The 17,241-nt window shown below is 43.0% G+C and overlaps 3 protein-coding genes across 3 annotated transcripts; 2 read left to right on the top strand and 1 right to left on the bottom strand. All coding sequences in view use genetic code 11, as the record gives it.

Annotated features, from left to right (window-relative positions):
* Positions 1-173: 173 nt before the first annotated feature.
* On the top strand, positions 174-2,008 carry EGR_09973 (hypothetical protein; the record flags this gene model as incomplete). The annotated part of the gene is made up of 3 exons (XM_024499222.1): positions 174-272; positions 1,436-1,529; positions 1,761-2,008. 3 exons carry the CDS (start codon positions 174-176, stop codon positions 2,006-2,008), a joined length of 441 nt encoding a protein of 146 aa, XP_024346368.1.
* Positions 2,009-5,894: 3,886 nt separating this feature from the next.
* On the bottom strand, positions 5,895-12,708 carry EGR_09972 (Coiled-coil domain-containing protein 64A; the record flags this gene model as incomplete). Its single annotated transcript, XM_024499221.1, has 7 exons — positions 5,895-6,014; positions 6,910-7,113; positions 7,713-7,964; positions 9,359-9,559; positions 11,014-11,160; positions 12,172-12,504; positions 12,559-12,708. The coding sequence occupies 7 exons, from the start codon at positions 12,706-12,708 to the stop codon at positions 5,895-5,897; spliced, it is 1,407 nt and encodes a 468-aa protein (XP_024346367.1).
* A 994-nt stretch (positions 12,709-13,702) lies between these two features.
* EGR_09971 (Elongation factor Tu) lies at positions 13,703-16,441 on the top strand (the record flags this gene model as incomplete). The annotated part of the gene is made up of 9 exons (XM_024499220.1): positions 13,703-13,754; positions 14,402-14,479; positions 14,638-14,702; positions 14,740-14,790; positions 14,827-14,965; positions 15,001-15,554; positions 15,635-15,907; positions 16,090-16,266; positions 16,331-16,441. The coding sequence occupies 9 exons, from the start codon at positions 13,703-13,705 to the stop codon at positions 16,439-16,441; spliced, it is 1,500 nt and encodes a 499-aa protein (XP_024346366.1).
* Between the last annotated feature and the right edge of the window lie 800 nt (positions 16,442-17,241).

Here is a 17,241-nt window from a genome sequence, read left to right as displayed (position 1 = left end):
GAAGCCAGATGGCACGGTCTGCTAACTCATCGTCTCCAAATACTCAAGAACATACAGCACATGTGACCAGGAGGTCAGAAGCTTAGACTTGGAACTTAATTTGAATTGGGCTCGCATGGTAGACAGCCCCTAATTCCATTCACGAGGTTCAGTCTCCACCGTCTCTTGGTACTATGGGAGATAGGATCACAATGAAGACTGATGGTTTGCAAAGCAAATCTGATGTGCTATTCCCCAATTCCCCGCATCTTGTGTCAGGTGGTTGTGGTGAGGTATGCGAAAAAAGTCAATAAAGACTCAAACAAATGGTCTACGCTCAACTTCAAATGCATTGCAGCGTTTCATGCAAAGGAGAGCGTAATTTTTGCATCCAGACCGGTGCTAGAGCGGGCCCAGGAGTTCAGATACGAAGAATCTGATGGAAGAGATGCCGAAGTCGCTTTAAAGAAAAACAAGGGCGAAGAAGGGGACGAAGAAAGGAATGATTACTTCCAGCACTTCACTCCAGACAACTACTAATTTATGGTTCATAATGAAGTGAAATCCAGAATAGAGTCCACTGAATTGACCGCAGACTGTGAAGTGTAGTGGGCTGGTAAATTGTAGGTCTAGGATTAACCAGAGTCAAAAATTGAGAATTCCAACAGCTATTAATGCTTACGATGACACCTTTCCTTTGACATCCATCACTGACACTGGCAGAGGAAATCGTCGTTTTTGTCGCATGTGAACAACTGCAATGCCAGATTGAACCACACAATGGTTGGGAGTGGTGGAAGTGAAAAGGTGGGGACGTATGGATAAGGAAGGAGGGTATCTTCAAGACATAGAGACATCAAACTTCCATCATCTACATGGTGTTCACGGTTTCCTTCCCCATCTGATCGCCCTCAACACCACAAACAGTAAATGGAATTAAGATAATGAAAGTAAAAGCCCATAATAAGGATAAAGAGGATGCTTTCCAAGATTTATTACGCAAAAAGTGCAAATAATTTCCAATATTCTGGTGGTCCATCCATCCCCTCTTGTGTTTGAAGACTGGCACAATAAATATTGTGCGTATATAAGTACCACATACTCTAATCCCACTTCAGCTCCATTTAGGGAAGCAATTCCTCCTTAACTGATTAAAGGATGGCAAGGATAGTTGGTTGGTTATATAATTTTACCTCTTTACTTCATCAACACTCCACAACCCACCCGCTCACCCAAATTGACAGTTTCATCTTGGATCAAGTAAGTCCTTCATTGATTATTCCATTATTGAGTGTTTGGTTGGCTGGATGGTTAACTGACCTCACCTCTTCACTTTGTCAAAAATCCACCACCCATCCATCCGTTCTTTCCCTTTACAACCAACTGCCAGATATGCTCACCTACACATTCCAAATTCGACTACTAACTATCATACGTCTCCGTTTCTACAACGCAGTTTATCGTCAACGGCTTCTTCCTGCATCGTTTCCCCCACACCTTCGGTCTCTTTCTCCTTCCTCCTCGCAGACATTCTGGACCAATCGACACACGTAGGAACTAAACCATTTGACGTCTTTGAAATGAGGAAGCAAGCACCCCACTTGTTTTCTCTTCCATTCGCATATTCCATTCCAACGCTCCATCGGTGAGTGACTCATTCTTCACCCACTATTCTCTATGCTCTCAAGTATTGAGTCTTGAGTACCTTATTAGACCTATCCACTCCGTAAATTACATCTCATTTCATTTTTTCTACCCTCCTTCATTTTTTTGCATTTTAGCGGCACTGGAACGCCTTGCTCCTCTGATTCCCTCTAACTTCTCACACCTTCGCCTCCTCCTAACCCAACTTCATTTCTCTCGCGGCTCCTCTCTCTCCTTCCCCCTCACCTTCCACATTCTCCGTCAAAGCCCTTTTAGTGGATTCCATTTATCTCTCACCACATCTCTCATCTTTCTTCCTTTCTTCCAGCGTCCATTGTTTGATTTCAGTTTTACCTTACCTGTCGAGGACCATGTACAGTCATGACGTGATTCTAATGATTTATGATTCATACCCTAGATCGGACTAGAAGAGACCACACATTACTAATGACTGCATCTTAATTTAGTTCAACATGGCTTACTTTCATTTGTCATTGTCTTGTCCTGTCCCCGGACACTCTTATTCAGCATTTTCTTCTTTCTTTCCGCCACTTCTGTTTGTCTTATACCATCCCACCTCAGGTCTACCTCCGCCTATCCATCCTCCACCTCCTCTCCCTCCATTTAATCCCCCATAGTAAAAGTGGTCTTTTAATTAATTTATTTTAATTCACTCACTTCATTTGGACACTTTTCTCTATCCATTGCCCTTCTTTGTCATTCCATCAAATTGAAGTGAGTATCTCGTGGTGATAACAAAGAAGAAGTGCCCAAATACCGACAAGACATGCCACCCTACATTCCATATGTTGGAATTTACCTTGATAGCCACACATTCATTCGATCTCACCAACACCAAAATTAACAGGTGACAAGCAAAACTCACAAATCTGATGGATAGGAAGGCACTAAAAGTGAAGAAATGGGGCAACAGATGTAAGACAGAAACAGACGAAAGAAATGGAGGTGAAGGTGATAAAAGTCAAGGCAAAAGCCAGGGTGGTAAAGGTGGAAGGGCAGGATACCTTGACGGATAAATATCTATGAGGTTCTAAATCACACGACAATTGCCTTTTAGAGATGCATTCTCTCCCTTACCCTCTCCAACTCCTCCTTCTCCTCCCCCTCCTGAAAAAGGCGCTTCGCACCAAGTCTACCCCTCTAACCATGTCTTCCCATGCACTTCATCTAACCCGTTCCATTGGCCAATATCATCAACTTCAAAGAGCGTTATTAATTTCTAGTACCATAGTCCTTTACTATTGGGACAGTAGCGTACCATAGCTAGTTTGTGGGATCACAACCAACTCAACCTAAATATCAGTTATTAGTGGTGAGACAAAATCCAGCTGACCCCGAGGTGCACATTTCTCATTTTCTTCTCTCCGCTCTGTTCAATCTTCTTAGTCCTTTGTTAAAGACGCTGTCGGCACCTTATTCACTGAACTGCTGAAACGATAAGTGATGTGTTGCATGCGGACCCATGCAATATCGAAGGAGCATAGAGTGGACGCTGAAATAGAAATTAAGTAGGATATACTCATCTTAATGGTAAGGAATTGTCCTTCGGAGTGTCTACTTTTCGTCACTCGAAATGTACTGCACTATTAATTTCACGGTTATGTGTGACGGGTTTGATCTCAACCTTCTGCTTAAGGCATCGTGCTCCGCGCTACTGTTACAAAAACAGGACTGCTTATTTCCATATAGAAGAGCTCATAATCCACAAACATGGACGGAAGGATCAACGGTATAAACCGCGAGGGCTGATACGTCTGTGTAGTTAAAGGCACAGTTAATGAGGCACGAGACCTCTGTACCCCAGCGACCATTACAAAAAACTACGCACAAACTAGTAATGGTAGTCATCACACCTGTCTGGAGGCAAAAAGGCAGTTTGTCCAAGCCTTCGTATCCAAAGTGTCTCGTCAACTTTGTCAGCTGCAAAGGGAGATGGATATTCACCACAGCTGTGCTGCTCAAGGCTGCACAATGCACCTCGTCAATTGCATTCCATGTCCCAATCACTTTGCTTGTTGGCGAAAGACTTGCCTCCATAGCTTGTTCGTAGGGATGCGCCTAGACTTCAGCTATTCACAGTCTGTGCCTCCTTTCTGTGACATCAAGGTGTGTTAATCAGCTACGGCAGTCAGCATAGCTGTCCCTTTAAGTGGCATTCCTTATGACCTGGGAAAACGAATGAATCTGCATTTTGAGAGTTCTACCATTTAATCCATTGCGATCAACGTTAGCACAGTAGCCTTTTCAAATATGAACAGAACTGGATTTAAAGCTGGACAAAACTCCAAGGGATCTGCCCGACCTTTTAACCGAGTGCTAGTTGGATGGTATTCTTAGGCTCAATCACCGATTAATTAACAGCGCTTCAAAGCCACTTAAGGTACTTTGCCCATTTACTTGGGCACAAGTTGAGTTCCAAGGAGTATTCATAGAAAAACTTGGTGGAAGTTGTTGGCATGCTTTGATGCGAAGGAATGTATTTTAGGGAATGTACTGCCAGTGCAAACATCCGACACCTCTTCTAAGGTACAGGATGCAAGAGAGTCTCTATCATGTCGCAGACATTGACTCGGATCGTAACCCTACTTTTTCAACACCAAATCCTCTGCACCTACTAACTTTTATTTTATTTTTTATTTTTTTATTTTATTTTATTTTTTTTTTATTTTCGTGCTCTTTTCGAGGAATGATCTACTTGTCTGACGAAGGAGTGGCATTCTTAACATCGGGACGATGGCATTTGGCATCCTGCTATTTCACTGTTGCAAGATTGGGATGAAATGATCACGAGGAATGTACGCGATGCGAAACTCTGCATCTTCTAACACATAAAACATACTGTTATACATTGGTGTTTGAAGTGAACAACGAGTCTTTGGCCGTCAAGTCTTACTTATTTTGATGGTGGTAGTGTTGGAGGTAGCGGTCCAACTGCTGTTAGGGTGAGTCGATGATACAGACCTCAGAAACAATCAACAGCGTGAGTTCTGGAGACTCTGGTAAAGTTTGCAACTATCAAATCAGTACTACCGATCTCAACATGAACGCGCCGAACTTGCTCCCTAGTAGAACTGGTTGGAAGTCAATCACTCGTCCGGAAGAATGGCTTAGGCAGAATGATGTTTTGATTCAAGTAAGCGTCTTTTAAATCATTTCAATTTATCCCACTTTCTATCTAGATGGAAAGTGCGCTTAAAATTTTTGCTTCATCTGGATGAATGGCTTCAGGACTAACTTCTGTGAGTGCCTTAGCGCCTCAATCTATCCTCAATTCTGCCACAAACCACGCAAACGGGAGAGCACTCAATCTATTTCATACTCATTTACCATCCACCATTCCCCTTAAGTTGGTAAGCACATGCTTCATTACTTAAAGTTGTGGTGACCAAAAACAACATATTTCTACTTACTTACTGTTTCCTTTCATTGTAAAATAGCCTTCAAAGTACTATACATCACTTTCCGACCGGCCAGCACCAATACGGGCGAGAATGGGCAGGAATTCAACGACTTTCCATTCGTTAAACTGAGAACAATAAGTACTTTGTCTACAAGTGTAGTACTTCCTTCGTTAGGAAATTATCTGAAAAAATGGAAAACTAAAAATTTAAAGTCGCGAGTGATCACGATGCGAAATTGGACCTTACCCCACTTCGACTCGCCTTCTAGGCTTCGTCGAACACCAAACCTCAGGAGGTGGGTTAAATTAGTGCCACAGAAACAGCATTCCGTGATATAGCTGGATAAGATCACTGCCGACAATGATTTTGAAAGCACCGCCACATTCTGTACAAACTTATAGCGTGAAGGGGACATGTAACGACTTGTGTAATTTTCTCGGGAAAAATTGAAACGTGACGGCTTGTGTTAGGCCATGACGGTTGCAAATACTCCTTCCTGGAAGCTAGAGACAACCAAACTATTATGCTTAGTGGGAACTTGGATGGTAACCTTCATCCTGCCTCCTAGGCAGAGAAGAGTGAGTAACTGCATGTGCCAGTCGTCTAAAGCAGACGTCCAAATGAATGGTGAGGAAGAAAATAGAGCGGCTGCAGTACAAAATCTCGTGCAAGTTCATGCATGCGAATACTCAACTGAGCAATGCCAACCACTTGTTTATTTATCTACGACTGAATGTGGAACCACAATTCAGTGGGAAGTATCGCACAATTCAAAGGACCACAACACCAATTTCATTTACAAACGGTGTTACAATCTTCTGTGCATAAAGGGTATGAAAAACAAAGCATTCAAAATGACAGGAAGATACGGTTTGCAGAAGGAGACAGCAAGCAACAGGACATTTGCACCGAGTTTTCATCCACCAACTTGTTTTGACCTTTGTTAGGCCTGGAAAGGAGAAAGAACAACTTAGTAAATATTAGTAGGGGCCACTCTGACGGTTCCACAAACGACAAGCCATGATAACACGCGGTGCTAGTGATTTGGCCTGGCAAGGATAATGAGTCGACGGATGATACTCAGCCACTCATGGTGGAGTAACCCCACGGTCAGAAGCGGTGCAGTCACAGGCAATGCATTCTACCTCCTAATGGCAGTATCCAGCAGCTTGGGTGTTCATTCGATCACCCACACTATGTGCATTAAACGGCGTTTCCGCATGACACTTGCCACATTTGCGTCGCAGGAATTGAGACGAAGTGGACTGGCATTCAGCACAACTTCCACTCAGATGCAAATGCGATCTTATGACGACTTTTGGTGCCAGGGTTGGAACTAACATACTTCAAACGCAAGGTTTGGCTCCTCATTTGTTTGGGGATTGTAAACAGAGCTGTGCATAAACACCGCCCAAGCAGTGACATTTTGTCGACTTGGCAGCGAGTTTACACCGGCAATTCCACACGACGTGATGCTGGAAGCTAGGCTATTCTAGATCAATCACTAGGACCAAAACAAATAAGTAGACGCAGAGAGGCAAGGGTGTTGAGAATGAACTTTCCAGCAATTGTAATGCAGATTTTAATAGGCTAGTGGATTGTGCGGTTACCAGGCTGTTTGTCTCGCAAGCACTCTCCGATCACTCAGTGTAAAATAAGCGGTTCATATTGTACAAAGTGCTAATCTTTTTATTCATGGTGAGGTAATACAAACTCTGGAAGGGATCTTTGAAAACCAAGTATAACTGACCAACAGACTACTTATCAGCTAAGAATGTGACCTAAAACCCTTGACACTTCTCATACCACTTGGTTTGCCAACCACAGCGCTGCAAACAGTTCAGAGATCTAGGAGGAGAGATACCTTGATAGGAATGGCAACGAGATCCTGAAGGAGACCACGGAGGTCTGTTAGGACGTTGCGCAGCGATGCGAGACGACAATCCCACTCGATGCGTGACAGTTGGTCGGGCGTCCAGTCACCTGGTCTGTGGCCCGCAATTGATGAGGCGTTGCTGGAGGATTGCGCGCTCACCTCCACACACATCTGACGTAGTTGCTGGTAGATCTGACCACAAAAATTCCCACTAAACTCATCCTACTTACTTTGCCTTGGTAGTAGAAGAAGCGCCACCACTAAACTCGTGTAGCAAATTAAACCTCATTTAATGGAACCTCTTCAATAGTTGAACTTACATAAAGTGAACATCTTTCGGTGTCAGAAGATAGAAAAAACGTAAGGAAGGGTGAGCACCATGAAAGGGCATGTGTGTACTGTGGCTCATTGGCATAGCGAAGGAATGCATGACATTCCATTTGTAAATAGCTGGGTTGCAATGATATTGCCCATTTCTTGGAGCTGTCAATGGCTCGGAGGTATGTTTCTAAAGACGGCGTGAGGGACCACGTATTTCATGAGAGAAGTGGAAAGTTTCTGAATGCACAATGATGGTAAACATACTCTTCAACGTGCAATAAACAGAGCTGAGGTGAGCAACTGGTCATGCAATGACCAAATCATCTTCACCGTGACAGCTAAAAGGATTCACTTTGTAAAAGCTTAGTAACATGACACTTTACATTGTTGCTGTAAATTATACCTCCTTAAGCTACTTATTCTGGACGTGTAATCATAAATGTTTAAAATTAAAGGCTATTAAAATTTACTTCAGCAACTTCGGTACGAAAGCTTCTAAGGAATTCCTCTTCTGTAGAACCACTCGCACCAGAATCGTTGCATTCGAGATCGCTACTCTCATTCACCTTCATTGTACCATTCTCTTCACTCTTTGGAATCACCTTCCCGTTAGTTGTCATAGCGGCTAGCAGGGAGGCGTCATCAATCTCAATCTCGTCGTCTTCGTAGAACCCTGTCATTGAGGGGTCCAGATGAACGTGTTTGTACCACCAATCATCCTCCTGGAACCCAAACAAATGAATTTCTAAAGCGCTCATATTCTCGGTAGAGTCAAGATTTGCATTTGGCACTCTAAACGAGCACGTGGCCGGTGTTTTATGACATCTGACGTCCGCGTTATTGATAAAAACCTTAATTTCATTGCAAACGTGTCCGGAGTGGCTACGGGAATAGTGAATTGCAGGAAGGACCCTGACATTTGTGCAGAGCTGAGGACAGTGGTAATTATGGTCTCCTGAAGCTACAGTTGTCTCAGGTCTCCGCAGTTCAGTCGCCGCCTCGGTAGCCGAGGGTTCCCCTTCATGCCTATAGCCTTTCTAGCTGATATCCCTTACCACTTTTCAGGGATAACCTGGAGCATTGGATCCAATCAACACTAATTATGAGATTGTCGACTGGACGCCACCTCTAAACATCCCAGATGGAAAGCATCGACCACGACTGGGTGCGATTCAATCGTAACACCCACAATCTTGACTTAGAGTTGACCACGATGTTACTTCCGAGGCGGAAGAGTGGCCAATCGAAAGGACTGTCAAGTAACACAATAGACGCTTTGATGAGGCACTCAGCCATGCGAGACCATCATTTTCTGCAATCTCGATTAATGGCCTGATACTGGGACATTCCGTCTGTGCTCTAAGCCATCTAGTCCTTTTATACACGAATAGTATCCTTTTTATTATCCCAGTATGCTTTACAACTTCTTTAGGGCGAACTGGAACGCTTGAAACCCGGGATAGCAGTAAAATATAGTAAAAGACGAAAGACAATTCCGCTTACCGTCTGAGTGTCTAGACAGAATTACGCAAGAATTAACCTACCCTCAAACGCAGGAGAAATTAACCAGGGACCATGCTTCCGATTTAATATGAATGTAAAGAAAAAAGGTTTTTTTTTATCTCGGTAGCTGTCAGTCATTATGCTTCCCACTCTAGTATAGACACAAAGAGTGGGTTCGTGGGAGTGGTGTAGACTTTGCACTGCACCTCATTTACTGACTTACATACTCGAAGCGATTTGGTCAAAGAAACGGTGATTTCAAAATCCTTCGTTTAGATTACTGGAATTAGAAACGGACACCTACGAAGGAAACGGATCAACGTCACCTTGTTTTACTTCGCTCGATTTCTGCGCTTTATCAAGTGTTTTCCAACAACATCTATCTCTCGGTTTTTTGGTAACGGACCAACTGCGGCTCCGTCATTGTACCTCTGCCGAGTCGTCCGACTTCTCGGTCGTACCAGTAGCCCAATCCCACCCTCAGCCCTTTGTATGTCGACGATATTCGAGTATTATGTCTTATTTCGTCCTCAGAAAAGTTCCAGGACACTTCAGTTGCTCCACAATCGCTGAATACATATGAAGAATCGTGAAAATAAGGCTGTTAGCCTACCGCATTGTCCGCATTCGCAGCCGAGAGTTCCCCCATCAATGACTGATGCGGGTTCGAGCTCTGCCCACTGAGTTTTACAGCGCTGGCAGAGGTGGAAGCCTTTCGAGATGGTGAAGCCACTAAATTGAGGGTTTGAAGTTGATCCTTCAGTAGCACGGCTGCTTGCTGCAACTGCGCCAGCTCGTTGTCTTGACAGGTTATCTAGATTCAGACAAGGCAACATGACCTTGAGTCATTTACACAAGCACAGAACATGAGCTAAGAAACAAAAGAAATACGAGTTTACTCGGTGTCAAAAATCATATAAGATAGTTTAATTCGAGCTACACCAGGCAATATGATATCCATACTTTAAGTCGATCATTTTCGTGGAAATCAGTACAATCTTTTGAGAAATTAACCAATCGAATTCTTCAAAAGGATTGGAGAGGAAGTAGTCATTGAGGATCGTCTTTTGAAGTGATTTTTGGTTGGAATAAAGCTCCAAATATCTCGTAATAACAAACTCTCTGGTCTACAATGAACTAGCTGGTGAGAATAAACTCAGCCAAATGTGTCATAAAAGCTAGTCTCCGATGCTTTCCTTCACCCCATAATTTAAGTGCCACCTATTTGTTCGAAAATCCCACTACTTCCCACATTCATTTGGCCGCAGCAATATGAAAACAAGGGTCTGTTGAAGCATGTGATCCTCTAAATGACCGATTGTAGCAGTCCCAAAAGGTGCTTGAAGTAAAGTAACTTAGTGCAAAGAAGTGGGAAAATGTACAGAAAGCCTTCGATTCACACGGATGGATTTTATTACATAACATTAGAAGAATGTGGTGGTGAAGCGGTAAAAAAGCTTCCTGTCTTATAAACAACCTATTTAGCCTGATCCACACGCACTGATTTGTTTTACCTGTAACTATGGAAATATTATGTGCATTTCAGAGCCTAGATTGAACCTATTAGGAGGCGAATTCTTGTCGTAAACTTCAAAGCAGTATCTCTGATTCAAAGCATATCACCACCCCATTAAAATTCAAAATTGATAGGTCAACTACTTTTTCTTGCTATCCCACCCTTAAATGCAGATCCTGGCCGTGATCACCAGGTTATTTTTACTTTGGTAATGGAGATCGAAAGTCTCTTGTAAGCAGTTTAGCAGGCAGCCAATCAGGGCCGGGTAAATAGTTGGTCACGGGCGATGCCTTCCATTCTGATAGGTCAGTGCAGAAAAATTTCGCGCACGTTGGGTTGCAGGCATTCACGAAGGTTGCGTAACGAGTATTTAGAAATTACAAGGCCGAACTTGGCTTCGAAACGCAATATTTCTGAGTTGACTAGGCGTTACCCTGTGGCTCATGACCTAGATCCAATTGATAGAAGCTTAAAGGTAGTAAAGGCTATTGTCGAAACCCGTTTTTACAGAGATTCCAAATCAACCAGTGCAGATAAACAAAGGGGTCACATATCCCCAATCATCCTTAACTTTCTGCTCTAGAAAGATTGAAATCAGGTCATCGACTTTCATCTGGCAAGCATAAGACCGGATTAAATTTGTGGTCTACTAAACAGCGCAATGTCGCCGATATCATTCGTATTCATATCAGTGACAAGAGGACATGTCAAACTAAGGTCCCTATGCCTATAGATTCAACGATTTGGCTTACCACAAGTTGTTGATTGGCGTTTTCCTGTTGTAGAAGAGCATTAGCCTGTTGAGCATCCGAAAGTGTGGCTAGTACAGAGTCTCTCTCGTCCATAATAGCCTGTAGTTTCTGCTCCAACGTCGCCTTATCCTCCTTTAGGTGATTAATCTAAAAGAGAGCTCGTCAATATCAGTTCCACTGAGCACCGAGGGCAAAGGAATTTGGCTGAATATAGCAAATAATCATGAATGAAACAAGTGTATAAGCAGCTTCATGGATGGAGGTTCTTGCACTGCATGTAGACAAAAAAGTTGGAAGGTTTTAAAGAAGATCATTATAAATTTTCATGAACTTGCACCCTCTACTGCCTGACAGGACATTTGCGATGCCGTAGACCATTAACTATGCAAAGATAGGAATGTCACAAGAATGTAGGATGAGGGATTCATTCGCTCCACTACCAAATGTCTGACTTTGTGGCAATGTATATGCCTTGGAAATCTACTTAAAAATAAATATCCCTCATGCATCTTTCCTAATGTACACAAATTAGAGGAACTGAAGGAAAACTTTGTGGGTATTAAACAATTGCTGCATAAGAAATGAATAAAGGTTTGCACTACAGCATGCACGCAAGTGTGATCGAAGATTTCGTCTGTTTAGAACTAATTTTGCTAATTCTCTTGCGCAAAAGTAAACTTAATGACGAATAATTAATGAGGTGGAAAAGTGACTGCTAAGTTAAAGGAAAAATTGTCATCTATTTGAGCAGAATGCTTCAAAATCTCTGCAATGCCTTCATTGCATACTACAAGCCACAAATTACATGAAGCCAGTGTATATCGAAGAAAGAAGAAACGTAGGTAATTTAGAATCCTGCAGATGACTGAGAAATTTTCAGATAATCCGACAATTTGTTTCAGGAAAAGATAGCATAAGCCCGATGGAATTCATGTCATTAAAAACACTGAGTTTTTGAAATAACTTTACGAATCATTTCAATTGACGCTCATGGTTTTCGAGAGTTTATTCCGACATAAAATATTCCACTAGTTTACAGAGGTGAATTTACCAGTCTCCGCATAAACCTGTCCAAGACATTGGAAATATACTAATTCCATTCACCATGTCCGTTTTGTTACTCAAAGTGTTGTCTTGAAGGAGAAAAAGCCTACCAACCTCAGCACGTAAGCTCTCAATCTGTTGCACGTGGCTCTGAATGGCCACACGAGCAGTGTGGAGATGGTGCTGCATCACTTTCATCTGTACGCTGACCTCAGTGACACTTTGGTTGGCTTCATCAAGTTTTTGTTGCAACGCAGCGTTGTGCTCGCATAGCGACTGAATGGTCTCCTCGTGCTCCTGAGTTTGCTGCCCACTGCGGCGCTTCTGTTGTTGCACCTCCTCACGCAGATTAATGATCTCCGCCTGCAGCTCTTTCATCTGTGCATCATAATCGCTCTCCACGGCTATCAGTCGAAGACGAACTGTCTCCTTCTCACGCTGAATGTTCTGTAATAGCAGAATTAGGTCCAATGAGATGTATGGGAAATAAATAGAACTCACGTGAATCTGTTGGCAAAATTGTTCGAAAAGACATTGATTCTCCTGTCTCAGCAAAAGATTTTCCTCCATTACAGCGGTGGTAGCTTCGTTTTCACCTACCAAATTGCCCGAGGCAGGTGTGTATTGGAAAAGCTCCACCTGTGGCTCCATTACAACCTACAATAAAGGTATCCCTGCTGGTTAACGGATTACAATTCATTGGTCTAATTTGCTATTACATTGGAAGGACAAAATGCAATTTAGAATCTACTCCTTTGATCTAAGTCTCGATGTGCAAATCCTGGACCAATATCAAAACGTAAGTCTTTTAGCAGTTTTCTGACCACTAATAAGCAAAACTAAATAAAAGAAACAAGCTGGAACTAATTATACTGTATTTCAAAAAGACAAAGCTGAAAATATGTGCTTAATTTAGTGACAGGACCTCGTCATACATCAAAATCAGTTATAACGAAAATACTATTCCAAACGTCAAATAAAAAAGGGATGAACTGGTGAGAAAATACTTCCGCTAGTGAAGTGGTCCAGTCAAAAATCTCTTTAAGGAAGGAATTCAAACAAAAGTAACACCATCATTTCCAATAACCCACTAAATAGGCAGAGAAAATAGCCTAACCATGCATGAGCTTGTTAGTTGGCGCATCAGCTTCACCGACCAGACTTTCACCAAGTAAAGGACTTATTTGACTGCGAACTACGTCGCTAAACATTCTAACTATATTTCCAAAGGGAGCAAGTGATAAAATTTAAGAAAAGCGGGACCTCAAGAGAAAATGACAGACTCCCAGCCCCTATTTGCAGTAACGCGACGAACCTGATCTCTCAAGGATGTCAATGTTTGATTTATAAAAAGAACAAAATCATTTATATTTTTACCAGCCGCATTGTTGCTAACTAATCAGACCAATAAATTAAAAGGCCAACTAATATTGCTAGATTAGTGTTTCTATTTGTCAATAGCAGTTAACTCAATCTTAGAGAAACCTAAGCTATTAAGTGACTGTTTAAACAACATAACCAAATCCTAAGCCACGTCTTTAAATTTGCAGACTTGTTTGCCATAGATTGCGGCACTTGGCGATTTTAAAGCATAATTACGACAACGTTGCGCACGTGGCCAAATTTTAGCCTTGGATAACTTCAGATGCTGCAATTTGCTATCTTTGACTACACAGGCCAATGCGTCAGTGCAAACTGTGCGCTTAATCAGAAAGAAAATACTTCGGTGCAGACTTTACGCTCAGTCAGAAGGGTAATGTTCTAGTTGTTTGCTTAACTCTTAGCTTTGGCAAAGAATAACTTTGTGTCTCGGTATTGTACGTTCGTTGGATGAGCGGGCCCCTGAGCCCTGCCAGTTCCTTCAGGCCCTTTTGTCCGTTGAACATATGTTCTGCCCTAACATTGTCTTCTTTTGACTTCAGGGAAGTCTCAATGCACTATAAGCGGTGTGGACTTTGAGTCAAGTCACTTGACTGCCAGCTCTTCTTGCCGTCACTGATGCATTTTTTTCGCAGAATTTACCCTAGCTAGTATTTCTAAAGGATCTCGGAACTCCAAGTGGTCTTAATGTTCGCCTGAAACTGATTGACGCAAATTAGGTAGATTTGGCACTAAGTAACATTAGTCGTACATTAAAATTGCAGTTGTCAAACAGTTTTTCTATCCTAATTAAACTATAAGTTTAGGTTACCACCTTATATTTTAACCACACATTAATTATACCAGAGATCAGGCAGTTAGCTGTTTACACGGATTTTTAACCCTCGTACAAAATTGAGCATGCAAGTAAGTTTGTCTTTCAAATCGTACATAAGTGCCAAGTTTTTAAGCTACCATTTGGCAGGTGGTTGTTTTACTATACACGAGGCAAATAATTTGCATGTGTTAGGTTCATTCTTGCATCTGCTTGTTAGGTCGCGTTGTGAGTCTTTTTTCGCTCCCTATATTCATGGACTTCCAATTTCCATATTTCATACCACTCATATTCTTGTTGCTTATATTCTGCGCCTTTTGACATTTGACCCTCGAGACTATAACGTAGATAATGGCTGCTACTACAACAATGATATCTTGTTCCAGTGGCACCTGGATTTTGTAGCCCTGAGTACCAATTCTCTTCCACAATGTTGATCCGATACTGTTCGGTATGCTACGTTTTTAATTCCGCATTATTTCTACTAGAGTCTTATTTGTTCCTCCAAGATGGTCCAATGTTCTGTCGCAGTTTCCAGGGTATCTTATATCGGTTTTCTAAAAGGATTGTTATAGCTCCACACCGCTACTATCCTTTCAGCTGTTACGGGGATGCGGAAGAAGACCTATGTTCGTGATAAGCCGCATATGAATATCGGGACTATCGGTCATGTGGATCATGGGAAGACCACTCTTACTGCGGCCATTACAAAGGGTAGTGTTTTACCGTTTGTGGACTTTCCCCCATAGTTTTGTCGGAGGAACAGAAAGGAAAGACTATTTACAAGTCATACGAGGAAATTGATGCCGCTCCCGAGGAGAGGAGACGTGGCATTACAATTAACGCTGCCGTGGTCGATTACTCCACGGACAAGCGTCATTATGGTCATACGGATTGTCCTGGACATGCTGATTACATCAAGAACATGATCACCGGGGCTAATCAAATGGAATGCGCCATCATTGTGGTTGCAGCTACCGATGGAACAATGCCTCAAACCCGTGAACACCTCCTGCTTGCAAAACAGATTGGAATTGAGAACATTGTCGTTTTCATCAACAAAGCTGATGCTGCCGATGCTGAGATGTTGGAACTCGTTGAGCTGGAAATCCGTGATACCCTTAAGCAATATGGGTTCGATGGTGACAACACTCCGGTAGTTAGTGGATCGGCTCTTTATGCTTTGGAAGACAAGGACCCAGCTATTGGCCGTGAGAAAATTATTGAACTACTGAAGGTGATTGACGAGGTGCCAATGCCTAAGCGTGACCTGGATAAACCGTTTCTTCTTCCAATTGAACAGGTCAACTTCTCATTGCACTTTTGACCCATTTCTTTTTGCCTAGTTTGAATGCTTCTTGTCTTCTATTTTTTGGAATTTAGGTTTTCACAATCACAGGTCGTGGAACAGTTGCGACCGGTAGCATTAAGCGCGGGAAAGTGAAGTTGCAAGACCAAGTAGAAATGATAGGCTATAACAAAACACTGAAATCCACGGTTACCGGGATTGAGATGTTCCATCAGATGATGGAATACGGTGAAGCCGGTGACCAGGTCGGTATTCTGCTTCGCGGTATCAAACGTGATGAGATTCGGCGTGGAATGGCGATTATTGCTCCAAAATCAGCTACCATTCACAACTACTTTAAGGCCCAGGTATGTTGTATACCTATTCAAGCTTCTCTGTTCAAGTATGTTGCAGCTGCTCTGCATTAGTGCTTTAACATTTTTAGGCCATATATTTTGATATTCAAAATTTGTCTGCTTATTTCTGCTTAGTTTCGGCAGCTGCTTCTCAAATCTACCAGTACTTGTAGTTTGTTTCCTCCCTCCCCTAGGTTTACATGCTTTCGAAAAAGGAGGGTGGTCGGGAGAAGCCATTCACAACCAACTTTCAGATGCAGATCTTCAGCATGTCATGGGACTGTCCAGCTTTTCTTCAGTTGGAAGAGGGTCGGGAACTACTAATGCCCGGGGAGGACGCTACCATCAAGCTGCACATGCAAAAGAAAATGGTAAACTTGTTACTCTTCAAATAAGTACCTCGAGGACCAACTCTGACACCTGGCTGTACTTCAGTTCCTAGAGCCCGGTCAGCGCTTCACTATTCGCTCCACTGGCTCGACAATGGGCTATGGCGTGGTTTCCGAACTCCTTCCTGACCCTGGATTGGGGAAATGGGCCGAGTAGATAGCGCACTGCAACCAACATGCCAGTCGCCTCTCCGTGCCCTTGTAACTTAGTCTTGTAGCCGTTCTACCTTTTATACTTCCTTTTGTCTGTACACAAAGAAAATCGTGTCGCTAATGCCCACTTGGGTGCTTCCATAATTACATGGCCTAGATCTCAAGGGAAGCCGTTTGGAGCCTTAGTGAGGATAGTTACTGATGCCTCCAGTGTGCCCATGACGGAGTTTTGTTGACGGACTCAGGGGTTGGTTTTCCGTGGGCTAGACTTAGGCGGGTCGGAGGACGTTGCCGTTCGACAGTATGGCTTTGCCAGCCTCGCTTTCAAGGTGGTAGTCGCGAGTTTCTGGTGGTACAGTTGGGTGGTTCCGAGGGATCGCCCGACCTGGTGTTAACGGGTTGGATTGGTTTTGTTGTCGGTCTGGCTGGGGCCGAGACTGGGACAGTCTGCCTCCGTCAGCATCTCTTTCAGTGACTGGATTCTTGAAGTGAAGCATTCCCAACAAGACCGTACTTAGTATTGACGTGCTAAGGCTCCCGCCACCATGGTGCTACCTATATCCCGATTGGGAAATCGCTCTTTGGCTGTGCCATTTGAGTGAGAGGGCTAATCCCCCGATTATATCTACAAGCGGCCCATGCAGTCCTTCCCTCTCATGATAACATGACTGATGAATCAGCGTGCAATGCAAACTGCTAGATATTATTATTGGTAGTGGAAGTGGTCATCAGTAACATTAAAAGGCAGCAAACTTTAGAGGTTGAGAAGAGAGGAAAGGAGAGACTCGATAACTTGAATCCCGG

The sequence above is a fragment of the Echinococcus granulosus genome, assembly GCF_000524195.1.
Source record: "Echinococcus granulosus chromosome Unknown EG_S00180, whole genome shotgun sequence".
NCBI lineage: Eukaryota > Metazoa > Platyhelminthes > Cestoda > Cyclophyllidea > Taeniidae > Echinococcus > Echinococcus granulosus.
The sequence above is the reverse complement of the archived record's forward strand: the minus strand, read 5'-3'. Positions and strand labels throughout refer to the sequence as shown.